Source organism: Oncorhynchus gorbuscha, unplaced genomic scaffold, assembly GCF_021184085.1.
Source record: "Oncorhynchus gorbuscha isolate QuinsamMale2020 ecotype Even-year unplaced genomic scaffold, OgorEven_v1.0 Un_scaffold_1519, whole genome shotgun sequence".
Lineage (NCBI taxonomy): Eukaryota > Metazoa > Chordata > Actinopteri > Salmoniformes > Salmonidae > Oncorhynchus > Oncorhynchus gorbuscha.
The window spans coordinates 25001-49320 of NW_025746272.1; the positions used below are offsets into that span (position 1 = coordinate 25001).

General features: G+C 47.1%; 1 protein-coding gene and 1 pseudogene across 1 annotated transcript; one reads left to right on the forward strand and one right to left on the reverse strand.

Annotated features, from left to right (window-relative positions):
* LOC124023158 overlaps positions 1–14143 on the forward strand; it is a 36550-nt pseudogene extending 22407 nt beyond the window's left edge.
* A 6944-nt stretch (positions 14144–21087) lies between these two features.
* On the reverse strand, positions 21088–23223 carry LOC124023156 (adhesive plaque matrix protein-like). Its single transcript, XM_046337694.1, has one exon. The coding sequence runs from the start codon at positions 23221–23223 to the stop codon at positions 21088–21090; it is 2136 nt and encodes a 711-aa protein (XP_046193650.1).
* Positions 23224–24320: the final 1097 nt, after the last annotated feature.

Sequence of the window (24320 nt, forward strand, 5' to 3'; positions counted from 1 at the left end):
CTGATCAGAGGTCTACAATATACAGCTGTCACTATCATGACCAAATCATGTGAAAGCACCTCAAATGGATTGAAATGCTAATGGCAGTCCAGTGACTTGAATGGGATTTGTGTCCCCAATGCTAAAAACATTAGCATGTGTAAAAAGTGCCATGGAAACTAAAGCGGAGCACGGATTGCTGTCGTACCTTGTCCATGGACTGCTGACAGGATGAGGAAACCAGTGTAATTTGGGTAGACTATCCCTTTAAGCCTTCCATTGTGAGGAGACTGTAGTACTGTAGTACATTGAATATCTCCTAATCGTCAGTCTCATGCCTGTCTGCCTGTTTGCCTGTCTGTCTGTCTGCCTGTCTGCCTGTTTTCCTGTCTGTCTGTCTGTCTGTCTGTCTGTCTGTCTGTCTGTCTGTCTGTCTGTCTGTCTGTCTGTCTGTCTGTCTGTCTGTCTGTCTGTCTGTCTGTCTGTCTGTCTGTCTGTCTGTCTGTCTGTCTGTCTGTCTGTCTGTCTGTCTGTCTGTCTGTCTGTCTTCCCCACAGCCTGGTGCCAGCCTGGAACAGACTCACATCTTTGTTCTAGCCCACATTCTTCGTCGACCAATCATCGTGTACGGAGTGAAGTATTACAAGAGTTTCCGTGGAGAGACATTAGGCTACACTCGTTTCCAAGGTGAGTGGAGAGACGTTAGGCTACACTCGTTTCCAAGGCTACGCTCGTTTCCAAGGTGAGTGGAGAGACGTTAGGCTACACTCGTTTCCAAGGTGAGTGGAGAGACGTTAAGCTACACTCGTTTCCAAGGTGAGTGGAGAGACGTTAGGCTACACTCGTTTCCAAGGCTACACTCGTTTCCAAGGCTACACTCGTTTCCAAGGTGAGTAGAGACGTTAGGCTACACTCGTTTCCAAGGTGAGTGGAGAGACGTTAGTGGAGAGACGTTAGGCTACACTCGTTTCCATGGTGAGTGGAGAGACGTTAGGCTACACTCGTTTCCAAGGCTACACTCGTTTCCAAGGTGAGTGGAGAGACGTTAGGCTACACTCGTTTCCAAGGTGAGTGGAGAGACGTTAGGCTACACTCGTTTCCAAGGCTACACTCGTTTCCAAGGTGAGTGGAGAGACGTTAGGCTACACTCGTTTCCAAGGTGAGTGGAGAGACGTTAAGCTACACTCGTTTCCAAGGTGAGTGGAGAGACGTTAGTGGAGAGACGTTAGGCTACACTCGTTTCCAAGGCTACACTCGTTTCCAAGGTGAGTGGAGAGACGTTAGGCTACACTCGTTTCCAAGGTGAGTGGAGAGACGTTAAGCTACACTCGTTTCCAAGGTGAGTGGAGAGACGTTAGGCTACACTCGTTTCCAAGGCTACGCTCGTTTCCAAGGCTACACTCGTTTCCAAGGTGAGTAGAGAGACGTTAGGCTACACTCGTTTCCAACGTGAGTGGAGAGATGTTAGGCTACACTCGTTTCCAAGGTGAGTGGAGAGACGTTAAGCTACACTCGTTTCCAAGGTGAGTGGAGAGACGTTAAGCTACACTCGTTTCCAAGGCTACACTCGTTTCCAAGGTGAGTGGAGAGACGTTAGGCTACACTCGTTTCCAAGGTGAGTGGAGAGACGTTAAGCTACACTCGTTTCCAAGGCTACGCTCGTTTCCAAGGTGAGTGGAGAGACGTTAAGCTACACTCGTTTCCAAGGTGAGTGGAGAGATGTTAGGCTACACTCGTTTCCAAGGTGAGTGGAGAGACGTTAGGCTACACTCGTTTCCAAGGCTACACTCGTTTCCAAGGTGAGTGGAGAGACGTTAAGCTACACTCGTTTCCAAGGCTACACTCGTTTCCAAGGTGAGTAGAGAGACGTTAGGCTACACTCGTTTCCAAGGTGAGTGGAGAGATGTTAGGCTACACTCGTTTCCAAGGCTACACTCGTTTCCATGGTGAGTGGAGAGACGTTAAGCTACACTCGTTTCCAAGGCTACACTCGTTTCCCAGGTGAGTGGAGAGACGTTAGGCTACACTCGTTTCCATGGTGAGTGGAGAGACGTTAGGCTACACTCGTTTCCATGGTGAGTGGAGAAACGTTAGGCTACACTCGTTTCCATGGTGAGTGGAGAAACGATAGGCTACACTCGTTTCCAAGGCTACACTCGTTTCCATGGTGAGTGGAGAGACGTTAGGCTACACTTGTTTCCATGGTGAGTAGAGAGACGTTAGGCTACACTCGTTTCCAAGGTGAGTGGAGAGACGTTAGGCTACACTCGTTTCCAAGGTGAGTAGAGCGGCAGAATTATTATCTTGGGAGTCTATTGTGATAATAAGCAGGTTTAACGAGGACCCAAACACTTCAGTCTTTCAAACATAATGGGCAGCTAGGTAACGGGTTCCAGCTATAACTCACATCTATATAAGTAGACCAGTCAGTCTGACCTCAGACCTGTAGAGAGTTCTAGCTATAACTCACATCTATATAAGTAGACCAGTCAGTCTGACCCCAGACCTGTAGAGAGTTCTAGCTATAACTCACATCTATATAAGTAGACCAGTCAGTCTGACCCCAGACCTGTAGAGAGAGAGAGAGATAGAGACTAATGGGCAGCTAGGTAACGGGTTCTAGCTATAACTCACATCTATATAAGTAGACCAGTCAGTCTGACCTCAGACCTGTAGAGAGTTCTAGCTATAACTCACATTTATATAAGTAGACCAGTCAGTCTGACCCCAGACCTGTAGAGAGAGAAAAAGACACACACGTCATGTCATTATAGAGTGGGTGGCAGGATTTTACCAACCTTGACCCTGCATGTGAAATAGTGTGTTGTTATTAGACCAGAGGAAGCTGTAGATAGAGACTGTGTGTGTTTTATTAGACCAGAGGAAGCTGTAGATAGAGACTGTGTGTTGTAATTAGACCAGAGGAAGCTGTAGATAGAGACTGTGTGTTATCAGACCAGAGGAAGCTGTAGATAGAGACTGTGTTATTAGACCAGGTGAAGCTGTAGATAGAGACTGTGTGTTATTAGACCAGAGGAAGCTGTAGATAGAGACTGTGTGTGTTGTTATTAGACCAGAGGAAGCTGTAGATAGAGACTGTGTGTTATTAGACCAGAGGAAGCTGTAGATAGAGACTATGTGTTAATAGACCAGAGGAAGCTGTAGATAGAGACTGTGTGTTATCAGACCAGAGGAAGCTGTAGATAGAGACTGTGTGTGTTGTTATTAGACCAGAGGAAGCTGTAGATAGAGACTGTGTGTGTTGTTATTAGACCAGAGGAAGCTGTAGATAGAGACTGTGTGTTATCAGACCAGAGGAAGCTGTAGATAGAGACTGTGTGTGTTGTTATTAGAACAGAGGAAGCTGTAGATAGAGACTGTGTGTTATTAGACCAGGGGAAGCTGTAGATAGAGACTGTGTGTTATTAGACCAGGGGAAGCTGTAGATAGAGACTGTGTGTTATTAGACCAGGGGAAGCTGTAGATAGAGACTGTGTGTTATCAGACCAGAGGAAGCTGTAGATAGAGACTGTGTGCTGTTATTAGACCAGAGGAAGCTGTAGATAGAGACTGTGTGTGTTGTTATTAGACCAGAGGAAGCTGTAGATAGAGACTGTGTGTGTTGTTATTAGACCAGAGGAAGCTGTAGATAGAGACTGTGTGTTATTAGACCAGAGGAAGCTGTAGATAGAGACTGTGTGTGTTGTTATTAGACCAGTGGAATCTGTAGATAGAGACTGTGTGTGCTGTTATCAGACCAGAGGAAGCTGTAGATAGAGACTGTGTGTTATTAGACCAGAGGAAGCTGTAGATAGAGACTGTGTTGTTATTAGACCAGAAGAAGCTGTAGATAGAGACTGCGTGTTATTAGACCAGAGGAAGCTGTAGATAGAGACTGTGTGTTATCAGACCAGAGGAAGCTGTAGATAGAGACTGTGTGTTATCAGACCAGAGGAAGCTGTAGATAGAGACTGTGTGCTGTTATTAGACCAGAGGAAGCTGTAGATAGAGACTGTGTGTGTTGTTATTAGACCAGAGGAAGCTGTAGATAGAGACTGTGTGTGTTGTTATTAGACCAGGTGAAGCTGTAGATAGAGACTGTGTGTGTTGTTATTAGACCAGAGGAAGCCGTAGATAGAGACTGTGTGTGTTGTTATTAGACCAGAGGAAGCTGTAGATAGAGACGGAGTGTTATTAGACCAGAGGAAGCTGTAGATAGAGACTGTGTGTGTTGTTATTAGACCAGAGGAAGCTGTAGATAGAGACTGTGTGTGTTGTTATCAGACCAGAGGAAGCTGTAGATAGAGACTGTGTGTGTTGTTATTAGACCAGTGGAAGCTGTAGATAGAGACTGTGTGTGTTGTTATTAGACCAGAGGAAGCTGTAGATAGAGACTGTGTGTGTTGTTATTAGAACAGAGGAAGCTGTAGATAGAGACTGTGTTATTAGACCAGAGGAAGCTGTAGATAGAGACTGTGTGTTGTTATTAGACCAGTGGAAGCTGTAGATAGAGACTGTGTTATTAGACCAGAGGAAGCTGTAGATAGAGACTGTGTGTTGTTATTAGACCAGTGGAAGCTGTAGATAGAGACTGTGTTGTTAGACCAGAGGAAGCTGTAGATAGAGACTGTGTGTTATCAGACCAGAGGAAGCTGTAGATAGAGACTGTGTGTGTATGCGTCTCTGTCTCTGTCTAAACTGAGCCTACATATGAAACCTTATAGGAACCACATATTAGCCCATAGCAGAGTTGTATATGGGTTGTGGGCGCGAGGGGCCCAGGAGCGGGGTTGCCATGCATGGTTGCTGGGTAACATTAAAACAACATGGCACTCCATGTAAATCCATTTCCTTTCATGTTCAAAGTAGACTACAGTTAATAGAAGGGCCCTAGCAACCAATGCAGCAACACTAGATCATGAAAGGACCACTCAAGGCCCTCGTTGGGGGAATAAGTGTTTTCATTTGCTATTATTTTGGGATCAAATGTAATACGGTATGTAGACTTTACCGTGAAATGCTTACCTACGAGCCCTTTCCCAACAGTGCAGTTAAAAAGTACAAAAATTAGCAAATTGATAAAAAGACATTTGTAACGCAATAAAATAACAACGAGGCGATGTACAGTCTATATACAAGGAGTAACCGTTCCCGAGGCAAGGTACGGAGGTACGAGGTAGTAGTGAGTCGGGGTACTGAGGTACGAGGTAGTAGTGAGTCGGGGAACGAGGTAGTAGTGAGTCGGGGAACGAGGTAGTAGTGAGTCGGGGTACTGGAGAACGAGGTAGTAGTGAGTCGGGGTACTGGGGTACGAGGTAGTAGTGAGTCGGGGAACGAGGTAGTAGTGAGTCGGGGAACGAGGTAGTAGTGAGTCGGGGTACTGGGGAACGAGGTAGTAGTGAGTCGGGGTACTGGGGTACGAGGTAGTAGTGAGTTGGGGTACTGGGGTACGAGGTAGTAGTGAGTTGGGGTATGAGGTAGTAGTGAGTCGGTGTACTGGGGTACGAGGTAGTAGTGAGTCGGGGTCCTGGGGAACGAGGTAGTAGTGAGTTGGGGTACGAGGTAGTAGTGAGTCGGTGTACTGGGGTACGAGGTAGTAGTGAGTCGGGGTCCTGGGGAACGAGGTAGTAGTGAGTCGGGGTACTGGGGAACGAGGTAGTAGTGAGTCGGGGTACTGGGGAACGAGGTAGTAGTGAGTCGGGGTACGAGGTAGTAGTGAGTCGGGGTACGAGGTAGGAGTGAGTCAGGGTACTGGGGTACGAGGTAGTAGTGAGTCGGGGTCCTGGGGAACGAGGTAGTAGTGAGTCGGGGTACTGGGGTACGAGGTAGTAGTGAGTCGGGGTACTGGGGTACGAGGTAGTAGTGAGTCGGGGTGCTGGAGTACGAGGTAGTAGTGAGTTGGGGTACTGGGGTACGAGGTAGTAGTGAGTTGGGGTACTGGGGAACGAGGTAGTAGTGAGTAAGGGTCCTGGGGAACGAGGTAGTAGTGCGTCGGGTACTGGGGTCCGAGGTAGTAGTGATTCGGGGTATGAGGTAGTAGTGAGTCGGGGTACGAGGTAGTAGTGAGTCGGGGTACGAGGTAGTATTGAGTCAGGGTCCTGGAGTATTAGACCAGAGGAAGCTGTATCATGAGGTGTGTGTGTGTGTCTCTGTCTCTGTCTAAACTGAGCCTACATATGAAACCTTATAGGAACAACATATTAGCCCATAGCAGAGATGTATGTGGGTTGTGGGCGCGAGGGGCCCAGGAGTGGGGTTGCCATGCATGGTCGCTGGGTAACATTAAAACAACATGGCTCTCCATGTAAATCCATTTCCTTTCATGTTCAAAATAGACTACAGTTAATAGAAGGGCCCTAGCAGTGAGTCGGTATACTGGGGTACGAGGTAGTAGTGAGTCGAGGTACTGGTGTACGAGGTAGTAGTGAGTCGGGGTACTGGGGTACGAGGTAGTAGTGAGTCGAGGTACTGGGGTACGAGGTAGTAGTGAGTCGGGGTACTGGGGTACGAGGTAGTATTGAGTCGGGGTACTGGGGTACGAGGTAGTAGTGAGTCGGGGTACTGGGGTACGAGGTAGTAGTGAGTCGGGGTACTGGGGTACGGGGTAGTAGTGAGTAAGGGTCCTGGGGAACGAGGTAGTAGTGCGTCGGGGTACTGGGGTACGAGGTAGTAGTGAGTCGGGTACTGGGGTCCGAGGTAGTAGTGAGTCGGGGTACTGGGGAACGAGGTAGTAGTGAGTTGGGGTACGAGGTAGTAGTGAGTCGGTGTACTGGGGTACAAGGTAGTAGTGAGTCAGGGTCCTGGGGAACGAGGTAGTAGTGAGTCGGGGTACTGGGGAACGAGGTAGTAGTGAGTCGGGGTAGTGGGGTACGAGGTAGTAGCGAGTCGGCGTAGTGGGGTACGAGGTAGTAGTGAGTCAGGGTACTGGGGTACGAGGTAGTAGTGAGTCGGCGTAGTGGGGTATGAGGTAGTAGTGAGTCGGGGTACTGGGGTACGAGGCGTAGTGGGGTATGAGGTAGTAGTGAGTCGGGGTACGAGGTAGTAGTGAGTCGGTGTACTGGGGTATGAGGTAGTAGTGAGTCGGGGTACTGGGGTACGAGGTAGTAGTGAGTAGGGGTACTGGGGTACGAGGTAGTAGTGAGTCGGGGTACTGGGGTACGAGGTAGTAGTGAGTCGGGGTACTGGGGTACGAGGGAGTAGTGAGTCGGCGTACTGGGGTACGAGGTAGTTGGGAGATTTATTGAGGTAATATGTACGTGTAGGTTTGGTTTGGTTATTTTTAGTACTATGTACATAGTAGGAGAGAAAGGCATAAAGTCCGGGTAGCCATTTGATTAACTGATAGAGACACTGACCTGTCTCTCTACCTGTACAGGTGTGTACCTGTCTGAGACTGACCTGTGTCTCTACCTGTACAGGTGTGTACTTGCCCCTGTTGTGGGAGCAGAGCTTCTGTTGGAAAAGTCCCATCGCCCTGGGTTACACACGCGGACACTTCTCTGCCCTGGTCGCCATGGAGAACGACGGCTACGACAATCGCGGCGCGGGCGCCAACCTTAACACTGACGATGACGTCACCGTAACCTTCCTGCCGCTGGTGGACAGCGAGAGAAAACTGCTGCATGTACATTTCCTGTCTGCACAAGAGGTAACATTAACTCTTAGCCTACATTGTCCACCCCCCCCCCCAGAGGAAATCTAATTACATAATATTAAAATCCATCTGTTTAAACTAGAGAGATGTTGTTTTTTTGGTGTCTCAACCCGCCGATATCGACCTTCCGCATCTACAGTGAAAAGTGGGACAGTAAAGTGACAGTTATAAATGTATGTGGGTATAACTGACAGTTATTAATGTATGTGGGTATAACTGACAGTTATTAATGTATGTGGGTATAACTGACAGTAAAGTGCCAGTTATTAATGTATGTGGGTATAACTGACAGTTATAAATGTATGTGGGTATAACTGACAGTAAAGAGACAGTTATTAATGTATGTGGGTATAACTGACAGTAAAGAGACAGTTATTAATGTATGTGGGTATAACTGACAGTTATTAATGTATGTGGGTATAACTGACAGTAAAGTGACAGTTATTAATGTATGTGGGTATAACTGACAGTAAAGTGACAGTTATTAATGTATGTGGGTATAACTGACAGTAAAGTGACAGTTATTAATGTATGTGGGTATAACTGATAGTAAAGTGACAGTTATTAATGTATGTGGGTATAACTGACAGTAAAGTGACAGTTATTAATGTATGTGGGTATAACTGACAGTAAAGTGACAGTTATTAATGTATGTGGGTATAACTGATAGTAAAGTGACAGTTATTAATGTATGTTGGTATAACTGACAGTTATTAATGTATGTGGGTATAACTGACAGTTATTAATCTATGTGGGTATAACTGACAGTAAAGTGACAGTTATTAATGTATGTTGGTATAAGTGACAGTTATTAATGTATGTGGGTATAACTGACAGTTATTAATGTATGTGGGTATAACTGACAGTTATTAATGTATGTGGGTATAACTGACAGTTATTAATGTATGTGGGTATAACTGACAGTAAAATGACAGTTATTAATGTATGTGGGTATAACTGACAGTAAAGAGACAGTTATTAATGTATGTGGGTATAACTGACAGTAAAGAGACAGTTATTAATGTATGTGGGTATAACTGACAGTTATTAATGTATGTGGGTATAACTGACAGTTATTCATGTCTGTGGGTATAACTGACAGTAAAGAGACAGTTATTAATGTATGTGGGTATAACTGACAGTTATTAATGTATGTGGGTATAACTGACAGTTATTCATGTCTGTGGGTATAACTGACAGTAAAGAGACAGTTATTAATGTATGTGGGTATAACTGACAGTTATTCATGTCTGTGGGTATAACTGACAGTAAAGTGACAGTTATTAATGTATGTGGGTATAACTGACAGTTATTCATGTCTGTGGGTATAACTGACAGTAAAGTGACAGTTATTAATGTATGTGGGTATAACTGACAGTTATTCATGTCTGTGGGTATAACTGACAGTAAAGAGACAGTTATTAATGTATGTGGGTATAACTGACGGTGGCTACCGATAGTGGATGATATTTAACACGATATAAATTATACTAAAATACAGTGAAATTTCCGGACATATAATGAGAACATTCTAGAAATCTAAAACATTAGGAACACCTGATCTTTCAATAACAGACTGACCAGGTGAAAGATATGATCCCTTATTGATGTCACTTGTTAAATCCACTTCAAACAGTGTAGATGAAGGGGAGCAGACATGTAGATGAAGGGGAGGAGACATGTAGATGAAGGGCAGGAGACATGTAGATGAAGGGGAGGAGACATGTAGATGAAGGGGAGGAGACATGTAGATGAAGGGGAGGAGACATGTAGATGAAGGGGAGGAGACATGTAGATGAAGGGGAGGAGACATGTAGATGAAGGGCAGGAGACATGTAGATGAAGGGGAGGAGACATGTAGATGAAGGGGAGGAGACATGTAGATGAAGGGGAGGAGACAGGTGGTTAAATAAGGATTGTTAGACCTTGAGACATGAATTGTGTATGTGTGACATTCAGAGGGTTATATATATGTAAGGGCCTTTTGAACAGGCTATGGTAGTAGGTACCAGGTATACTGGTTTGTGTCAAGAACTGCAACGCTGCTGGGTTTTTCACGCTCAACCGTTTCCTGTGTGTATCAAGAACGGTCCACCACCCAAAGGACATCCAGACAACCTGACACAACTGTTGGGGAAGCATTAGAGTCAACATGGGCCAGGATCCCTGTGGAACGCTTTCAACACCTTGTAGAATCAATGCCCTGATGAATTGAGGCTGTTCTGAGGGGCAAAAGGAGGGGGGTGCAACTCAATATTAGGAAGGTGTTCAATGTTTTGTACACTCAGTGTGTATTTAAAACAATTGTGGTTTTTATTTACAATCCCTTTATCCAAACGGTTTACTCATTCACCTAGCTCTTATCAAATAGCTCTCATCACCTAGATTTTATCAAATAGCTCTTATCAAATAGCTCTTATCAAATAGCTCTTATCAAATAGCTCTTATCACCTAGCTCTTATCAAATAGCCTCCTCCCCGCCTTCATTAATACAGTGTCTTTGTAGACACGCCTCCTCCTCCTTCATTAATACAGTGTCTCCATAGACACGCCTCCTCCTCCCGCCTTCATTAATACAGTGTCTTTGTAGACACGCCTCCTCCTCCTTCATTAATACAGTGTCTCCATAGACACGCCTCCTCCTCCCTCCTTCATTAATACAGTGTCTTCATCGACACGCCTCCTCCTCCACCTTCATTAATACAGTGTCTTTGTAGACACGCCTCCTCCTTCATTAATACAGTGTCTCCATCGACACGCCTCCTCCTTCATTAATACAGTGTCTCCATCGACACGCCTCCTCCTCCCTCCTTCATTAATACAGTGTCTTTGTAGACACGCCTCCTCCTCCTTCATTAATACAGTGTCTCCATCGACACGCCTCCTCCTCCTTCATTAATACAGTGTCTTTGTAGACACGCCTCCTCCTCGTTCATTAATACGGTGTCTCTGTAGACACGCCTCCTCCTCCTTCATTAATACAGTGTCTCCATCGACACGCCTCCTCCTTCATTAATACAGTGTCTTTGTAGACACGCCTCCTCCTCGTTCATTAATACGGTGTCTCTGTAGACACGCCTCCTCCTCGTTCATTAATACAGTGTCTCCATCGACACGCCTCCTCCTCCCTCCTTCATTAATACGGTGTCTCTGTAGACACGCCTCCTCCTCCCTCCTTCATTAATACGGTGTCTCTGTAGACACGCCTCCTCCTCCCTCCTTCATGAATACAGTGTCTCTGTAGACACGCCTCCTCCCACCTTCATTAATACAGTGCCTCCATTGACACGCCTCCTCCTCCTTCATTAATACAGTGTCTCCATCGACACGCCTCCTCCTCCACCTTCATTAATACAGTGTCTTTGTAGACACGCCCCCTCCTTCATTAATACAGTGTCTCCATCGACACGCCTCCTCCTCCCTCCTTCATTAATACGGTGTCTTTGTAGACACGCCTCCTCCTCGTTCATTAATACGGTGTCTCTGTAGACACGCCTCCTCCTCGTTCATTAATACAGTGTCTCCATCGACACGCCTCCTCCTCCCCACCTTCATTAATACGGTGTCTCTGTAGACACGCCTCCTCCTCCCCACCTTCATTAATACGATGTCTCTGTAGACACACCTCCTCCTCCCCACCTTCATTAATACGGTGTCTCTGTAGACACGCCTCCTCCCTCCTTCATTAATACGGTGTCTTTGTAGACACGCCTCCTCCTCCTTCATTAATACAGTGTCTCCATCGACACGCCTCCTCCTCCCTCCTTCATTAATACAGTGTCTCTGTAGACACGCCTCCTCCACCTTCATTAATACAGTGTCTCCATCGACACGCCTCCTCCTCCCTCCTTCATGAATACAGTGTCTCTGTAGACACGCCTCCTCCACCCACCTTCATTAATACGGTGTCTCTGTAGACGCGCCTCCTCCTACCTTCATTAATACGGTGTCTCTGTAGACACGCCTCCTCCTCCTTCATTAATACGGTGTCTCTGTAGACACGCCTCCTCCTCACCTTCATTAATACGGTGTCTCTGTAGACACGCCTCCTCCTCCCCACCTTCATTAATACAGTGTCTCTGTAGACACGCCTCCTCCCCACCTTCATTAATACAGTGTCTCTGTAGACACGCCTCCTCCTCCCACCTTCATTAATACGGTGTCTCTGTAGACACGCCTCCTCCCTCCTTCATTAATACGGTGTCTCTGTAGACACGCCTCCTCCACCTTCATTAATACAGTGCCTCCATTGACACGCCTCCTCCTCCCCACCTTCATTAATACGGTGTCTCTGTAGACACGCCTCCTCCACCTTCATTAATACGGTGTCTCTGTAGACACGCCTCCTCCTCCCCACCTTCATTAATATGGTGTCTCTGTAGACACGCCTCCTCCTCCCCACCTTCATTAATACGGTGTCTCTGTAGACACGCCTCCTCCTCCTCCACCTTCATTAATACGGTGTCTCTGTAGACACGCCTCCTCCTCCCCACCTTCATTAATACGGTGTCTCTGTAGACACGCCTCCTCCCTCCTTCATTAATACGGTGTCTCTGTAGACACGCCTCCTCCCTCCTTCATTAATACGGTGTCTCTGTAGACACGCCTCCTCCCTCCTTCATTAATACGGTGTCTCTGTAGACACGCCTCCTCCCTCCTTCATTAATACGGTGTCTCTGTAGACACGCCTCCTCCTCCACCTTCATTAATACAGTGCCTCCATTGACACGCCTCCTCCTCCCCACCTTCATTAATACGGTGTCTCTGTAGACACGCCTCCTCCTCCCACCTTCATTAATACGGTGTCTCTGTAGACACGCCTCCTCCCTCCTTCATTAATACGGTGTCTCTGTAGACACGCCTCCTCCTCCTCCACCTTCATTAATACGGTGTCTCTGTAGACACGCCTCCTCCACCTTCATTAATACAGTGCCTCCATTGACACGCCTCCTCCTCCCCACCTTCATTAATACGGTGTCTCTGTAGACACGCCTCCTCCACCTTCATTAATACGGTGTCTCTGTAGACACGCCTCCTCCTCCCCACCTTCGTTAATATGGTGTCTCTGTAGACACGCCTCCTCCTCCTCCACCTTCATTAATACGGTGTCTCTGTAGACACGCCTCCTCCTCCCCACCTTCATTAATACGGTGTCTCTGTAGACACGCCTCCTCCTCCCCACCTTCATTAATACGGTGTCTCTGTAGACACGCCTCCTCCTCCACCCACCTTCATTAATACGGTGTCTCTGTAGACACGCCTCCTCCCTCCTTCATTAATACGGTGTCTCTGTAGACACGCCTCCTCCCTCCTTCATTAATACGGTGTCTCTGTAGACACGCCTCCTCCTCCTCCACCTTCATTAATACAGTGCCTCCATTGACACGCCTCCTCCTCCCCACCTTCATTAATACGGTGTCTCTGTAGACACACCTCCTCCTCCCCACCTTCATTAATACGGTGTCTCTGTAGACACGCCTCCTCCACCTTCATTAATACGATGTCTCTGTAGACATGCCTCCTCCTCCTCCACCTTCATTAATACAGTGTCTCTGTAGACACGCCTCCTCCCTGTCTTCTCTTGAGAGCCATGTCTGCCTACGGCGGCCTTTCTCAATAGCAAGGCTATGCTCACTAAGTCTACATAGTCAAAGCTTTCCTTAAGTTTGGGTCAGTCACAGTGGTCAGGTATACTGCCACTGTGTACTCTCTGTGTAGGGCCAAATAGCATTCTAGTTTGCTTAGTATTTTGTTGTTAATTCTTTCCAATGTGTGTCTCTCTCCCTCTCTCTCTCTCTCTCTCTGTCTAGATGGGTAACGAGGAGCAGCAGGAGAAGTTGTTGAGGGAGTGGCTGGACTGCTGTGTAACGGAGGGAGGCATGTTGGCCGCAATGCAAAAGTCGTCCCGTCGACGCAACCACCCACTGGTCACACAAATGGTGGAGAACTGGCTGGATGGATACCGACAGATCTGTCCCTGCGCCTCTCTCTCCCGGGGAGGAGGAGGAGGAGGAGGAAGATGAGTGAAGGATGGGAAGGACACAGTGACACAGACACAGGAGAGGGCGTCACTGGATGGGGACTCGAGACCACTAGCATCCTTCATACGGTACCATACGCCTCCTCACCTCAGAGAGAGAGGATCCACGGTCTTCTGCGCTGCCGTCTGAGGCTGTATCCCAAAGCACATAGGGTTCTGGTCAAAAAAAAGTAGTGCGCACTACATAGGGGAATAGGTTGGTATTTGGGATGCAGGCGGAGCGATCGATGGTCTCTCACTCTGCCGTCTCAGAAGCACTGAAGAGAGGAGACCTGCTCTGGTCCTGAAAGAACTCTTGGAACACATTCTAGAATCTCCTCAACAAAACCATGGCAACAACAATGGGTGCGTTCGTAAATTCACTCTGGAGTGCGTTGTCAGTTCGTAAATTCACTCTGGAGGGCGTTGTCAGTTCGTAAATTCACTCCGGAGTGCGTTGTCAGTTCGTAAATTCACTCCGGAGTGCGTTGTCAGTTCGTAAATTCACTCTGGAGAGCGTTGTCAGTTCGTAAATTCACTCTGGAGGGCGTTGTCAGTTCGTAAATTCACTCTGGAGAGCGTTGTCAGTTCGTAAATTCACTCTGGAGGGCGTTGTCAGTTCGTAAATTCACTCTGGAGGGCGTTGTCAGTTCGTAAATTCACTCTGGAGGGCGTTGTCAGTTCGTAAATTCACTCCGGAGTGCGTTGTCAGTTCGTAAATTCAGAGCGCACACTGGGAACGCTCTGGCCGAGGAGTAGGGTTGATCTGAACGTCCTGACCTCACAACGGCAATCAAGCCCACAAGCTAACTGGCTAAAGTGGGTTAGCTTGCTAGCTACTTCCAGACACATAATGAGAGAACACCTCACTCTGAACATTTTACTCTCCCTAGCAGAGCTGGTTAGGCTGTTTGCATGTTATCCAGAGCGTTGGTGACTGTAACTGTGCTGCCGGCAACAATTGAATTACGTTTTTCTTTTTGCAGAGGTTTACTGACACGGGTGTGTTGCGCGTTTATAAATGAATCAGTTATTCTCTCACACTGACGACATTCTGTTCTGAAATGGGAGTCGACAGCCAGAGTGACTTTACGAACGCACCCAAGGACAAACAACCACCACCAAGTAGCCACCCATATTATTTCAGATAAAGAACTATAGTTTGTGAAATGTTAATCGTCTTTAAAATATTGAGTGTTTTTTTTTTTCTCCCCATTTTTCCCCCCCAGTGTAATTATTGATCCATCATTGATAATAATGCATGAGTTGTATAAATGATGTACTAGGAAACAAAGTGATTACCAGCATCGAAGTGGAACACAGGAATCCTCCATTGACTGTCACTACTATGGACATCTACCTACGAAACCCACGTGACTTAATACACATGTTTCTCTACTCTGTTTTCCCCGCTGCCTGTTTTGTTATTGAGAATACTTGCCGTTTTCAATCCACCCGAGAGAAGTAAACCCTTGTCACGAACCTCGCCGAGGATGGTGCCTCTTCCTGTTCGGGCGGCGCTCGGCGGTCGTCGTCGCCGGCCTATTAGCTGCCATCGATTCCCTTTCCGTTTGTTTTGGGTAATTGGGTACACCTGTTGTTGTATTAGGGTTTGTTTGTAGGTTATTTAAGGGCACTAGGCCTGCTGGGTATTTGTGCGGGCTTGTTTGTGTTACTCTGTGTTTGATGGTGTGAGTTATTCCTGTATTTATTCTCCGGACTATTTTGTCCTGTTGTTTGGACTGGCATCTTATATACGCCCGGTGTGTTGGCGTGACTGTTTTGTCCTGTTTGGACTGGCATCTTATATACGCCCGGTGTGTTGGCGTGACTGTTTTGTCCTGTTAGGACTGGCAACTTATATACGCCCGGTGTGTTGGCGTGACTGTTTTGTCCTGTTAGGACTGGCAACTTATATACGCCCGGTGTGTTGGCGTGACTGTTTTGTCCTGTTAGGACTGGCAACTTATATACGCCCGGTGTGTTGGCGTGACTGTTTTGTCCTGTTTGGACTGGCATCTTATATACGCCCGGTGTGTTGGCGTGACTGTTTTGTCCTGTTAGGACTGGCAACTTATATACGCCCGGTGTGTTGGCGTGACTGTTTTGTCCTGTTAGGACTGGCAACTTATATACGCCCGGTGTGTTGGCGTGACTGTTTTGTCCTGTTAGGACTGGCAACTTATATACGCCCGGTGTGTTGGCGTGACTGTTTTGTCCTGTTAGGACTGGCAACTTATATACGCCCGGTGTGTTGGCGTGACTGTTTTGTCCTGTTGTTAGGACTGGCAACTTATATACGCCCGGTGTGTTGGCGTGACTGTTTTGTCCTGTTAGGACTGGCAACTTATATACGCCCGGTGTGTTGGCGTGACTGTTTTGTCCTGTTTGGACTGGCATCTTATATACGCCCGGTGTGTTGGCGTGACTGTTTTGTCCTGTTTGGACTGGCATCTTATATACGCCCGGTGTGTTGGCGTGACTGTTTTGTCCTGTTTGGACTGGCATCTTATATACGCCCTGTGTGTTGGCGTGACTGTTTTGTCCTGTTTGGACTGGCATCTTATATACGCCCGGTGTGTTGGCGTGACTGTTTTGTCCTGTTTGGACTGGCATCTTATATACGCCCGGTGTGTTGGCGTGACTGTTTTGTCCTGTTGTTAGGACTGGCATCTTATATACGCCCGGTGTGTTGGCGTGACTGTTTTGTCCTGTTGTTAGGACTGGCATCTTATATACGCCCGGTGTGTTGGCGTGACTGTTTTGTCCTGTTTGGACTGGCATCTTATATACGCCCGGTGTGTTGGCGTGACTGTTTTGTCCTGTTTGGACTGGCATCTTATATACGCCCGGTGTGTTGGCGTGACTGTTTTGTCCTGTTTGGACTGGCATCTTATATACGCCCGGTGTGTTGGCGTGACTGTTTTGTCCTGTTTGGACTGGCATCTTATATACGCCCGGTGTGTTGGCGTGACTGTTTTGTCCTGTTTGGACTGGCATCTTATATACGCCCGGTGTGTTGGCGTGACTGTTTTGTCCTGTTTGGACTGGCATCTTATATACGCCCGGTGTGTTGGCGTGACTGTTTTGTCCTGTTGTTAGGACTGGCATCTTATATACGCCCGGTGTGTTGGCGTGACTGTTTTGTCCTGTTGTTAGGACTGGCATCTTATATACGCCCGGTGTGTTGGCGTGACTGTTTTGTCCTGTTTGGACTGGCATCTTATATACGCCCGGTGTGTTGGCGTGACTGTTTTGTCCTGTTTGGACTGGCATCTTATATACGCCCGGTGTGTTGGCGTGACTGTTTTGTCCTGTTTGGACTGGCATCTTATATACGCCCTGTGTGTTGGCGTGACTGTTTTGTCCTGTTTGGACTGGCATCTTATATACGCCCTGTGTGTTGGCGTGACTGTTTTGTCCTGTTTGGACTGGCATCTTATATACGCCCTGTGTGTTGGCGTGACTGTTTTGTCCTGTTTGGACTGGCATCTTATATACGCCCTGTGTGTTGGCGTGACTGTTTTGTCCTGTTTGGACTGGCATCTTAAATACGCCCTGTGTGTTGGCGTGACTGTTTTGTCCTGTTTGGACTGGCATCTTATATACGCCCGGTGTGTTGGCGTGACTGTTTTGTTGCGCTGGGGAATAAATTTGAAAGAAAGACTGAACCCTGCTCTCTGCGCCTGATTCCACCCACCACTCCTAGTTGATCGTAACAGAAGCCCGCACCAATACCCAGCAGGCCTAGTGCCCTTAAATACCCTACAAACAAACCCTAACACAAAACAGGTGTACCCAATAACTCAAAACGAAGAGGCACCATCTTCGGCGAGGTTTGTGACAGCCCTATATTTAGGAAGCCGTAGTTATATTTAAAGAAACATAAAAGACGCCGCTCTCATGAAATTAAACTGTTCTATTTAGAAGATTTGTAAATGCGAACAGAATTTAGCTTAAAGCTAAAGCAGAGCTATTAAAGAGAACTGAATTTAGCTTAAAGCTAAAGCAGAGTTATTAAAGAGAACTGAATTTAGCTTAAAGCTAAAGCAGAGTTATTAAAGAGAACAGAATTTAGCTTAAAGCTAAAGCAGAGTTATTAAAGAGACTTCTCATCCCACAAATGTGTCTACAAGGTTCACCAGGAAGAGCATCTGTTTTTCTGGATCCTTTATCCCTTCTGCAAAAAGCCTTTAAAAAGTTGGATGGTTAAAACTGTGTTTAGGAGAGCGAGGGAGAGCGGGAGCGAGGGAGAGAGAGCGAGGGAGGCACAGGGAGAGCGAGGGAGAGGGGGAGCGAGGGAGAGAGAGGCACAGGGAGAGCGAGGGAGAGAGCGAGGGAGAGGGGGAGCGAGGGAGAGGGGGAGCGAGGGAGAGAGAGGCACAGGGAGAGAGAGGGGCACAGGGAGAGCGAGGGAGAGCGAGAGAGGGGCACAGGAAGAGCGAGAGAGAGAGAGGCACAGGAAGAGCGAGAAAGAGAGGGGCACAGGGAGAGCGCGAGAGAGAGGGGGGTGCAGGGAGAGAGAGAGAGAGAGGGGCACAGGGAGAGAGAGAGAGAGAGGGGCACAGGGAGAGCGAGAGAGAGAGGGGCACAGGGAGAGAGAGAGAGAGGGGCACAGGGAGAGAGAGAGAGAGAGGGGCACAGGGAGAGAGAGAGAGAGAGAGAGAGGCACAGGGAGAGTGAGAGAAGTTGGATGGTAAAAATAATTATTTGTTTAGAAGAGAGAGGCAGCGAGAGGGCTGGGGGGCAGAGAGAGGGCGGGGGGAGGGGGGCAGAGAGAGGGTGAGGGAGGGGGGCAGAGAGAGGGTGAGGGAGGGGGGCAGAGAGAGAGGAGTTTGATACTTTATTCTGCTCGTGGTTTTTCCTGTGTTTTTGTTTGATTATTTCCATCCTTTCTGTGAGGAGAAAACCTGTACGAGTTGGGGGCCATTTGTTAGTGTGAAGTCATTGGAGAAAACCTGTACGAGTTGGGGGCCATTTGTTAGTGTGAAGTCATTGGAGAAAACCTGTACGAGTTGGGGGCCATTTGTTAGTGTGAAGTCATTGATGTTTCAGCGTTGGATCGATATCATGGTGGGAGAAGAGATGGGCCTTAAATAACTCAGCTGATTTTCTAAAAAAAGGAGTCCATTAAAGGGACAGTTCACCCAAATTACAAAATCACACAATTGATTTGCTTTACCCTGTAAGCAGTCTAATGGAAAAAGGTATGACGGCAATCCATGATTCGGTTTTATTTCCTGACACGTTGTTAGCATTTTTTGGGCACAAATCCCATTCACGTTATTAGCATTTTTTGGGCACAAATCCCATTCACGTTATTAGCATTTTTTTGGGCACAAATCCCATTCACGTTATTAGCATTTTTTGGGCACAAATCCCATTCACGTTATTAGCATTTTTTTGGCAAAAATCCCATTCACATTATTAGCATTTTTTTGGCACAAATCCCATTCACATTATTAGCATTTTTTTGGCACAAATCCCATTCACGTTATTAGCATTTTTTGGGCACAAATCCCATTCACGTTATTAGCATTTTTTTGGCACAAATCCCATTCACGTTATTAGCATTTTTTTGGCACAAATCCCATTCACATTATTAGCATTTTTTTGGCACAAATCCCATTCACATTATTAGCATTTTTTTGGCACAAATCCCATTCACATTATTAGCATTTTTTTGGCACAAATGCCATTCACGTTAGCATTTTCCGACATCGTGTCCAAATCATCTGAAAGTATCTCAAATGGATTGTGAAGCTCAACAAAGTCACTTTACAGCAAAGATGTTATATTATATTGACAAGATAATTGAGTGGGACCATTCTAGCCAATGAGAGGGCAGATACGCGTGTAAACAACAGGCACAACTCCCATATTTACATTTAACATTTAAGTCATTTAGCAGACGCTCTTATCCAGAGCGACTTACAAATTGGTAAAGGTTTTTTTTTTCACAGTTGCCACGGCGTCCATTTCTAACAGTGCATTTGTAACAATGCTGACTAGACCGATGCAGATGCGCGTTGGCAGTTTGGAAATAGAGCCAAGTAGCCAAACAGAAGCTCATTGATGTGCGCGAGTAGTTTAGATGATGTGCTGCAAGTCCCACCACTCCCATCTACTCATTGGTTTTTAGGAGCATATATACCCATGATTGAAAGATGAACTGAAGTTCAGTTGATGGTGGTAATGCACCTTAATGTTGGTCACTTTTTTGCTGACAATCCAACACTTATTGAGAGATTTCGGGGCGAAGTAAAACCTCTCGTTTTGCCTCTTCTCTTCTGCTAGATGATTGGTACATACCGTAATGCTAACATCGGTACCATGACTCGAATGAGATGTGTACCACAAATGCTAAAAGGTTAGCATTGCGAAACAGTGCCAGGTCAAAGAAACGGAGGAACTTATTGAAGAAAGATCCAGTGTAAATATATTATAAAAAATAAAGCGAACTGGATGGAATATGAACATAGAAATGCTACCAAAAATAAGTTACTGAAACTAAAATGATGTAATTACCAAACAATATTTTGAAAGAGGAAGTAAAGTACTTTAAGCATATGTTTTCGTTTCAGTTTCATCCATCTCCACTGACCGAAGCTAATTGTATGGATTTTTTAAACTATTAATAACATGAAATTAACATCTGTACAGAAAGGCCAAATTACAGAGGAACTTCTTGATCCATTTATTTATTTATGCGTTATTTTACCAGGTAAGTTGACTGAGAACGCGTTCTCATTTACAGCAACGACCTGGGGAATAGTTACAGGAGAGAGGAGGGAGATGAATGAGCCAATTGTAAACTCTAGTCTGTTTTAAAAAATTGGAGGACACTTACAGTGTTGTGATGCTAAAATGCTTGACGCATAAATTAAAAAAAAGGTTTTGTCAGATATTATTCATCCTTATTCATCCTAATTAGACACATACATACAGACACGATACATTGGAGATAATATAAGACAAGTACCGGAAACAATAGAATACTATGAAATATCGGGGAAACCAGGTCTGGTTTTCATAACTTTGATATTCAGAGTTGACTTTGAAAAGGCTTTTGATAAAGTACGACTGGAGTTTATATATAAATGCCTGGAAAATTTCAATTTTGGAGAATCTCTTATAAAATGGTTTAAAGTTATGTATAGTAGGTGTAAAATAACAAATAATGGCTACTTCTCAAAGTTTTAAACTGTCAAGGGGAGTAAAACAAGGTTGTCCACTATCAGCATATCTATTTATTATTGCCATCGAAATGTCAGCTGTTAAAATCAGATCCAACAATAATATTAAGGGATTAGAAACCCAGGGACTAAAAACTAAGGTTTCAATGTCCGCTGATGATTCATATTTCCTTTTAAATCCACAATTAGGCCTCCACGGCCTCATAGAGGATCTAGATACTTTTTCTAACCTCTCTGGATTAAAACCAAATGGGGGGATTGAACCTCCTCTGGTATGGTGTGGGGGGGATTGAACCTCCTCTGGTACGGTGTGAGGGGATTGAACCTCCTCTGGTACGGTGTGAGGGGATTGAACCTCCTCTGGTACAGTGTGCGGGGATTGATCCTCCTCTGGTATAGTGTGGGGGGGGATTGATCCTCTGGTACGGTGTGGGGGTATTGATGCTCATCTGGTATAGTGTGGGGGGATTGAACCTCCTCTGGTACGGTGTGGGGGGATTGATCCTCCTCTGGTACGGTGTGGGGGGATTGATCCTCCTCTGGTACGGTGTGGGGGGATTGATCCTCTGGTACGGTGTGGGGGTATTGAACCTCCTCTGGTATAGTGTGGGGGAATTGAACCTCCTCTGGTACGGTGTGGGGGGATTGAACCTCCTCTGGTACAGTGTGGGGGATTGATCCTCTGGTACGGTGTGGGGGTATTGAACCTCCTCTGGTACAGTGTGGGGGGATTGAACCTCCTCTGGTACGGTGTGGGGGGATTGATCCTCCTCTGGTACGGTGTGGGGGGATTGATCCTCCTCTGGTACGGTGTGGGGGTTTTGATCCTCTGGTACGGTGTGGGGGATTGAACCTCCTCTGGTATGGTGTGGGGGGATTGATCCTCCTCTGGTACGGTGTGGGGGGATTGAACCTCCTCTGGTACGGTGTGGGGGATTGAACCTCCTCTGGTACGGTGTGGGGGATTGATCCTCCTCTGGTACGGTGTGGGGGGATTGAACCTCCTCTGGTACGGTGTGGGGGATTGATCCTCCTCTGGTACGGTGTGGGGGGATTGAACCTCCTCTGGTACGGTGTGGGGGGATTGAACCTCCTCTGGTATGGTGTGGGGGATTGATCCTCCTCTGGTACGGTGTGGGGGATTGATCCTCCTCTGGTACGGTGTGGGGGGATTGAACCTCCTCTGGTATGGTGTGGGGGGATTGATCCTCCTCTGGTACGGTGTGGGGTATTGAACCTCCTCTGGTATAGTGTGGGGGAATTGAACCTCCTCTGGTACGGTGTGGGGGATTGAACCTCCTCTGGTACAGTGTGGGGGGATTGATCCTCTGGTACGGTGTGGGGGTATTGAACCTCCTCTGGTACAGTGTGGGGGATTGAACCTCCTCTGGTACGGTGTGGGGGATTGATCCTCCTCTGGTACGGTGTGGGGGATTGATCCTCCTCTGGTACGGTGTGGGGGGTTTTGATCCTCTGGTACGGTGTGGGGGGATTGAACCTCCTCTGGTATGGTGTGGGGGGATTGATCCTCCTCTGGTACGGTGTGGGGGGATTGAACCTCCTCTGGTACGGTGTGGGGGATTGAACCTCCTCTGGTACGGTGTGGGGGATTGATCCTCCTCTGGTACGGTGTGGGGATTGAACCTCCTCTGGTACGGTGTGGGGGGATTGAACCTCCTCTGGTACGGTGTGGGGGGATTGATCCTCCTCTGGTACGGTGTGGGGGGATTGAACCTCCTCTGGTACGGTGTGGGGGGATTGAACCTCCTCTGGTACGGTGGGGGGATTGAACCTCCTCTGGTACGGTGTGGGGGATTGATCCTCTTCTGGTACGGTGTGGGGGGATTGAACCTCCTCTGGTACGGTGTGGGGGGATTGATCCTCCTCTGGTACGGTGTGGGGGGATTGAACCTCCTCTGGTACGGTGTGGGGGATTGAACCTCCTCTGGTACGGTGTGGGGGGATTGATCCTCCTCTGGTACGGTGTGGGGGGATTGAACCTCCTCTGGTACGGTGTGGGGGGATTGATCCTCCTCTGGTACGGTGTGGGGGATTGAACCTCCTCTGGTACGGTGTGGGGGATTGATCCTCCTCTGGTACGGTGTGGGGGATTGAACCTCCTCTGGTATAGTGTGGGGGATTGATCCTCCTCTGGTACGGTATGGGGGATTGATCCTCTGGTACGGTGTGGGGCGATTGATCCTCCTCTGGTACGGTGTGGGGGATTGATCCTCCTCTGGTACGGTGTGGGGGGGATTGATATTCTGGTACGGTGTGGGGGGGATTGATCCTCTGGTACGGTGTGGGGGGATTGATCCTCCTCTGGTACGGTGTGGGGGGATTGAACCTCCTCTGGAAGCCTTAGACAATAACATCGATTTATACTCTGACTCGGTGAGTGAGTTTATTAGCACGTGCATTGGAGATGCTGTACCCCACTGTGACTATTAAAACCTACCCCAACCAGAAACGGTGGCATCTGAAAGGTCAAACCATCTCATTCAATCATGGAAAGAGGTCGGGGAATATGGCCGAATATAAACAGTGTATTTATTCCCTCCGCAAGGCAATCAAACAAGTGAAATGTCGGTATAGGGACAAAATGGAGTCGCAATTCAACAGCCCAGAAACGAGACGTATGTGGCCGGGCCTACAGGCAAATACGGACTACAAAAAGAAAACCAGCCACGTTACGGAAATCGACATCTTGCTTCCAGACAAACTAAACACCTTTTTTGCCCGCTTTGAGGATTATTCAGTGCCACCGACGCGGCCCCCTACCAAGGACTGCGGGCCCCCCCTATCCTTCTCCGTGGCCGACGAGAGTAAGACATTTAGACGTGTTAACCCTCGCAAGGCTGCTGGCCCAGACGGCATCCCTAGCCGCGTCCTCAGAGCATGAGCAGAACAGTTGGCTGGTGTGTTTTACGGGCATGTCTCCACATGCTTCAAGATGGCCACCATTGTTCCTGTAAGGCAAAGATAGTCAGTCATTTAGTTCAGTTATCGCCCCGTAGCTCTCACTTCTGTCATCATGAAGTGCTTTGAGAGACTAGTCAAGGATCATATCACTGCCACCCTAGAACCACTTCAGTTTGCATACCGCCCCAACAGGTCCACAGACGATGTAAACGCCATCACACTGCCCTATCCCATCTGGACAAGAGGAATACCTATGTAAGAATGCTGTTCATTGACTACAGCTCAGCATTCAACACCATAGTACCCTCCAAGCCCATCATTAAGCTTAAGGAACTAGAACAGTTTTATTTTAGCTTAATATAATACATTAATAAAATCAATTTAGTCTCAAATAAATAATGAAACATGCTCAATTTGGTTTAAATAATTTAAAAATCAGTGTTGGAGAAGAAAGTAAAAGTGCAATATGTGCTATGTTAAAAAGCTAACGTTTCAGTTCCTTGCTCAGAACATGAGAACATATGAAAGCTGGTGGTTCCTTTTAACATGA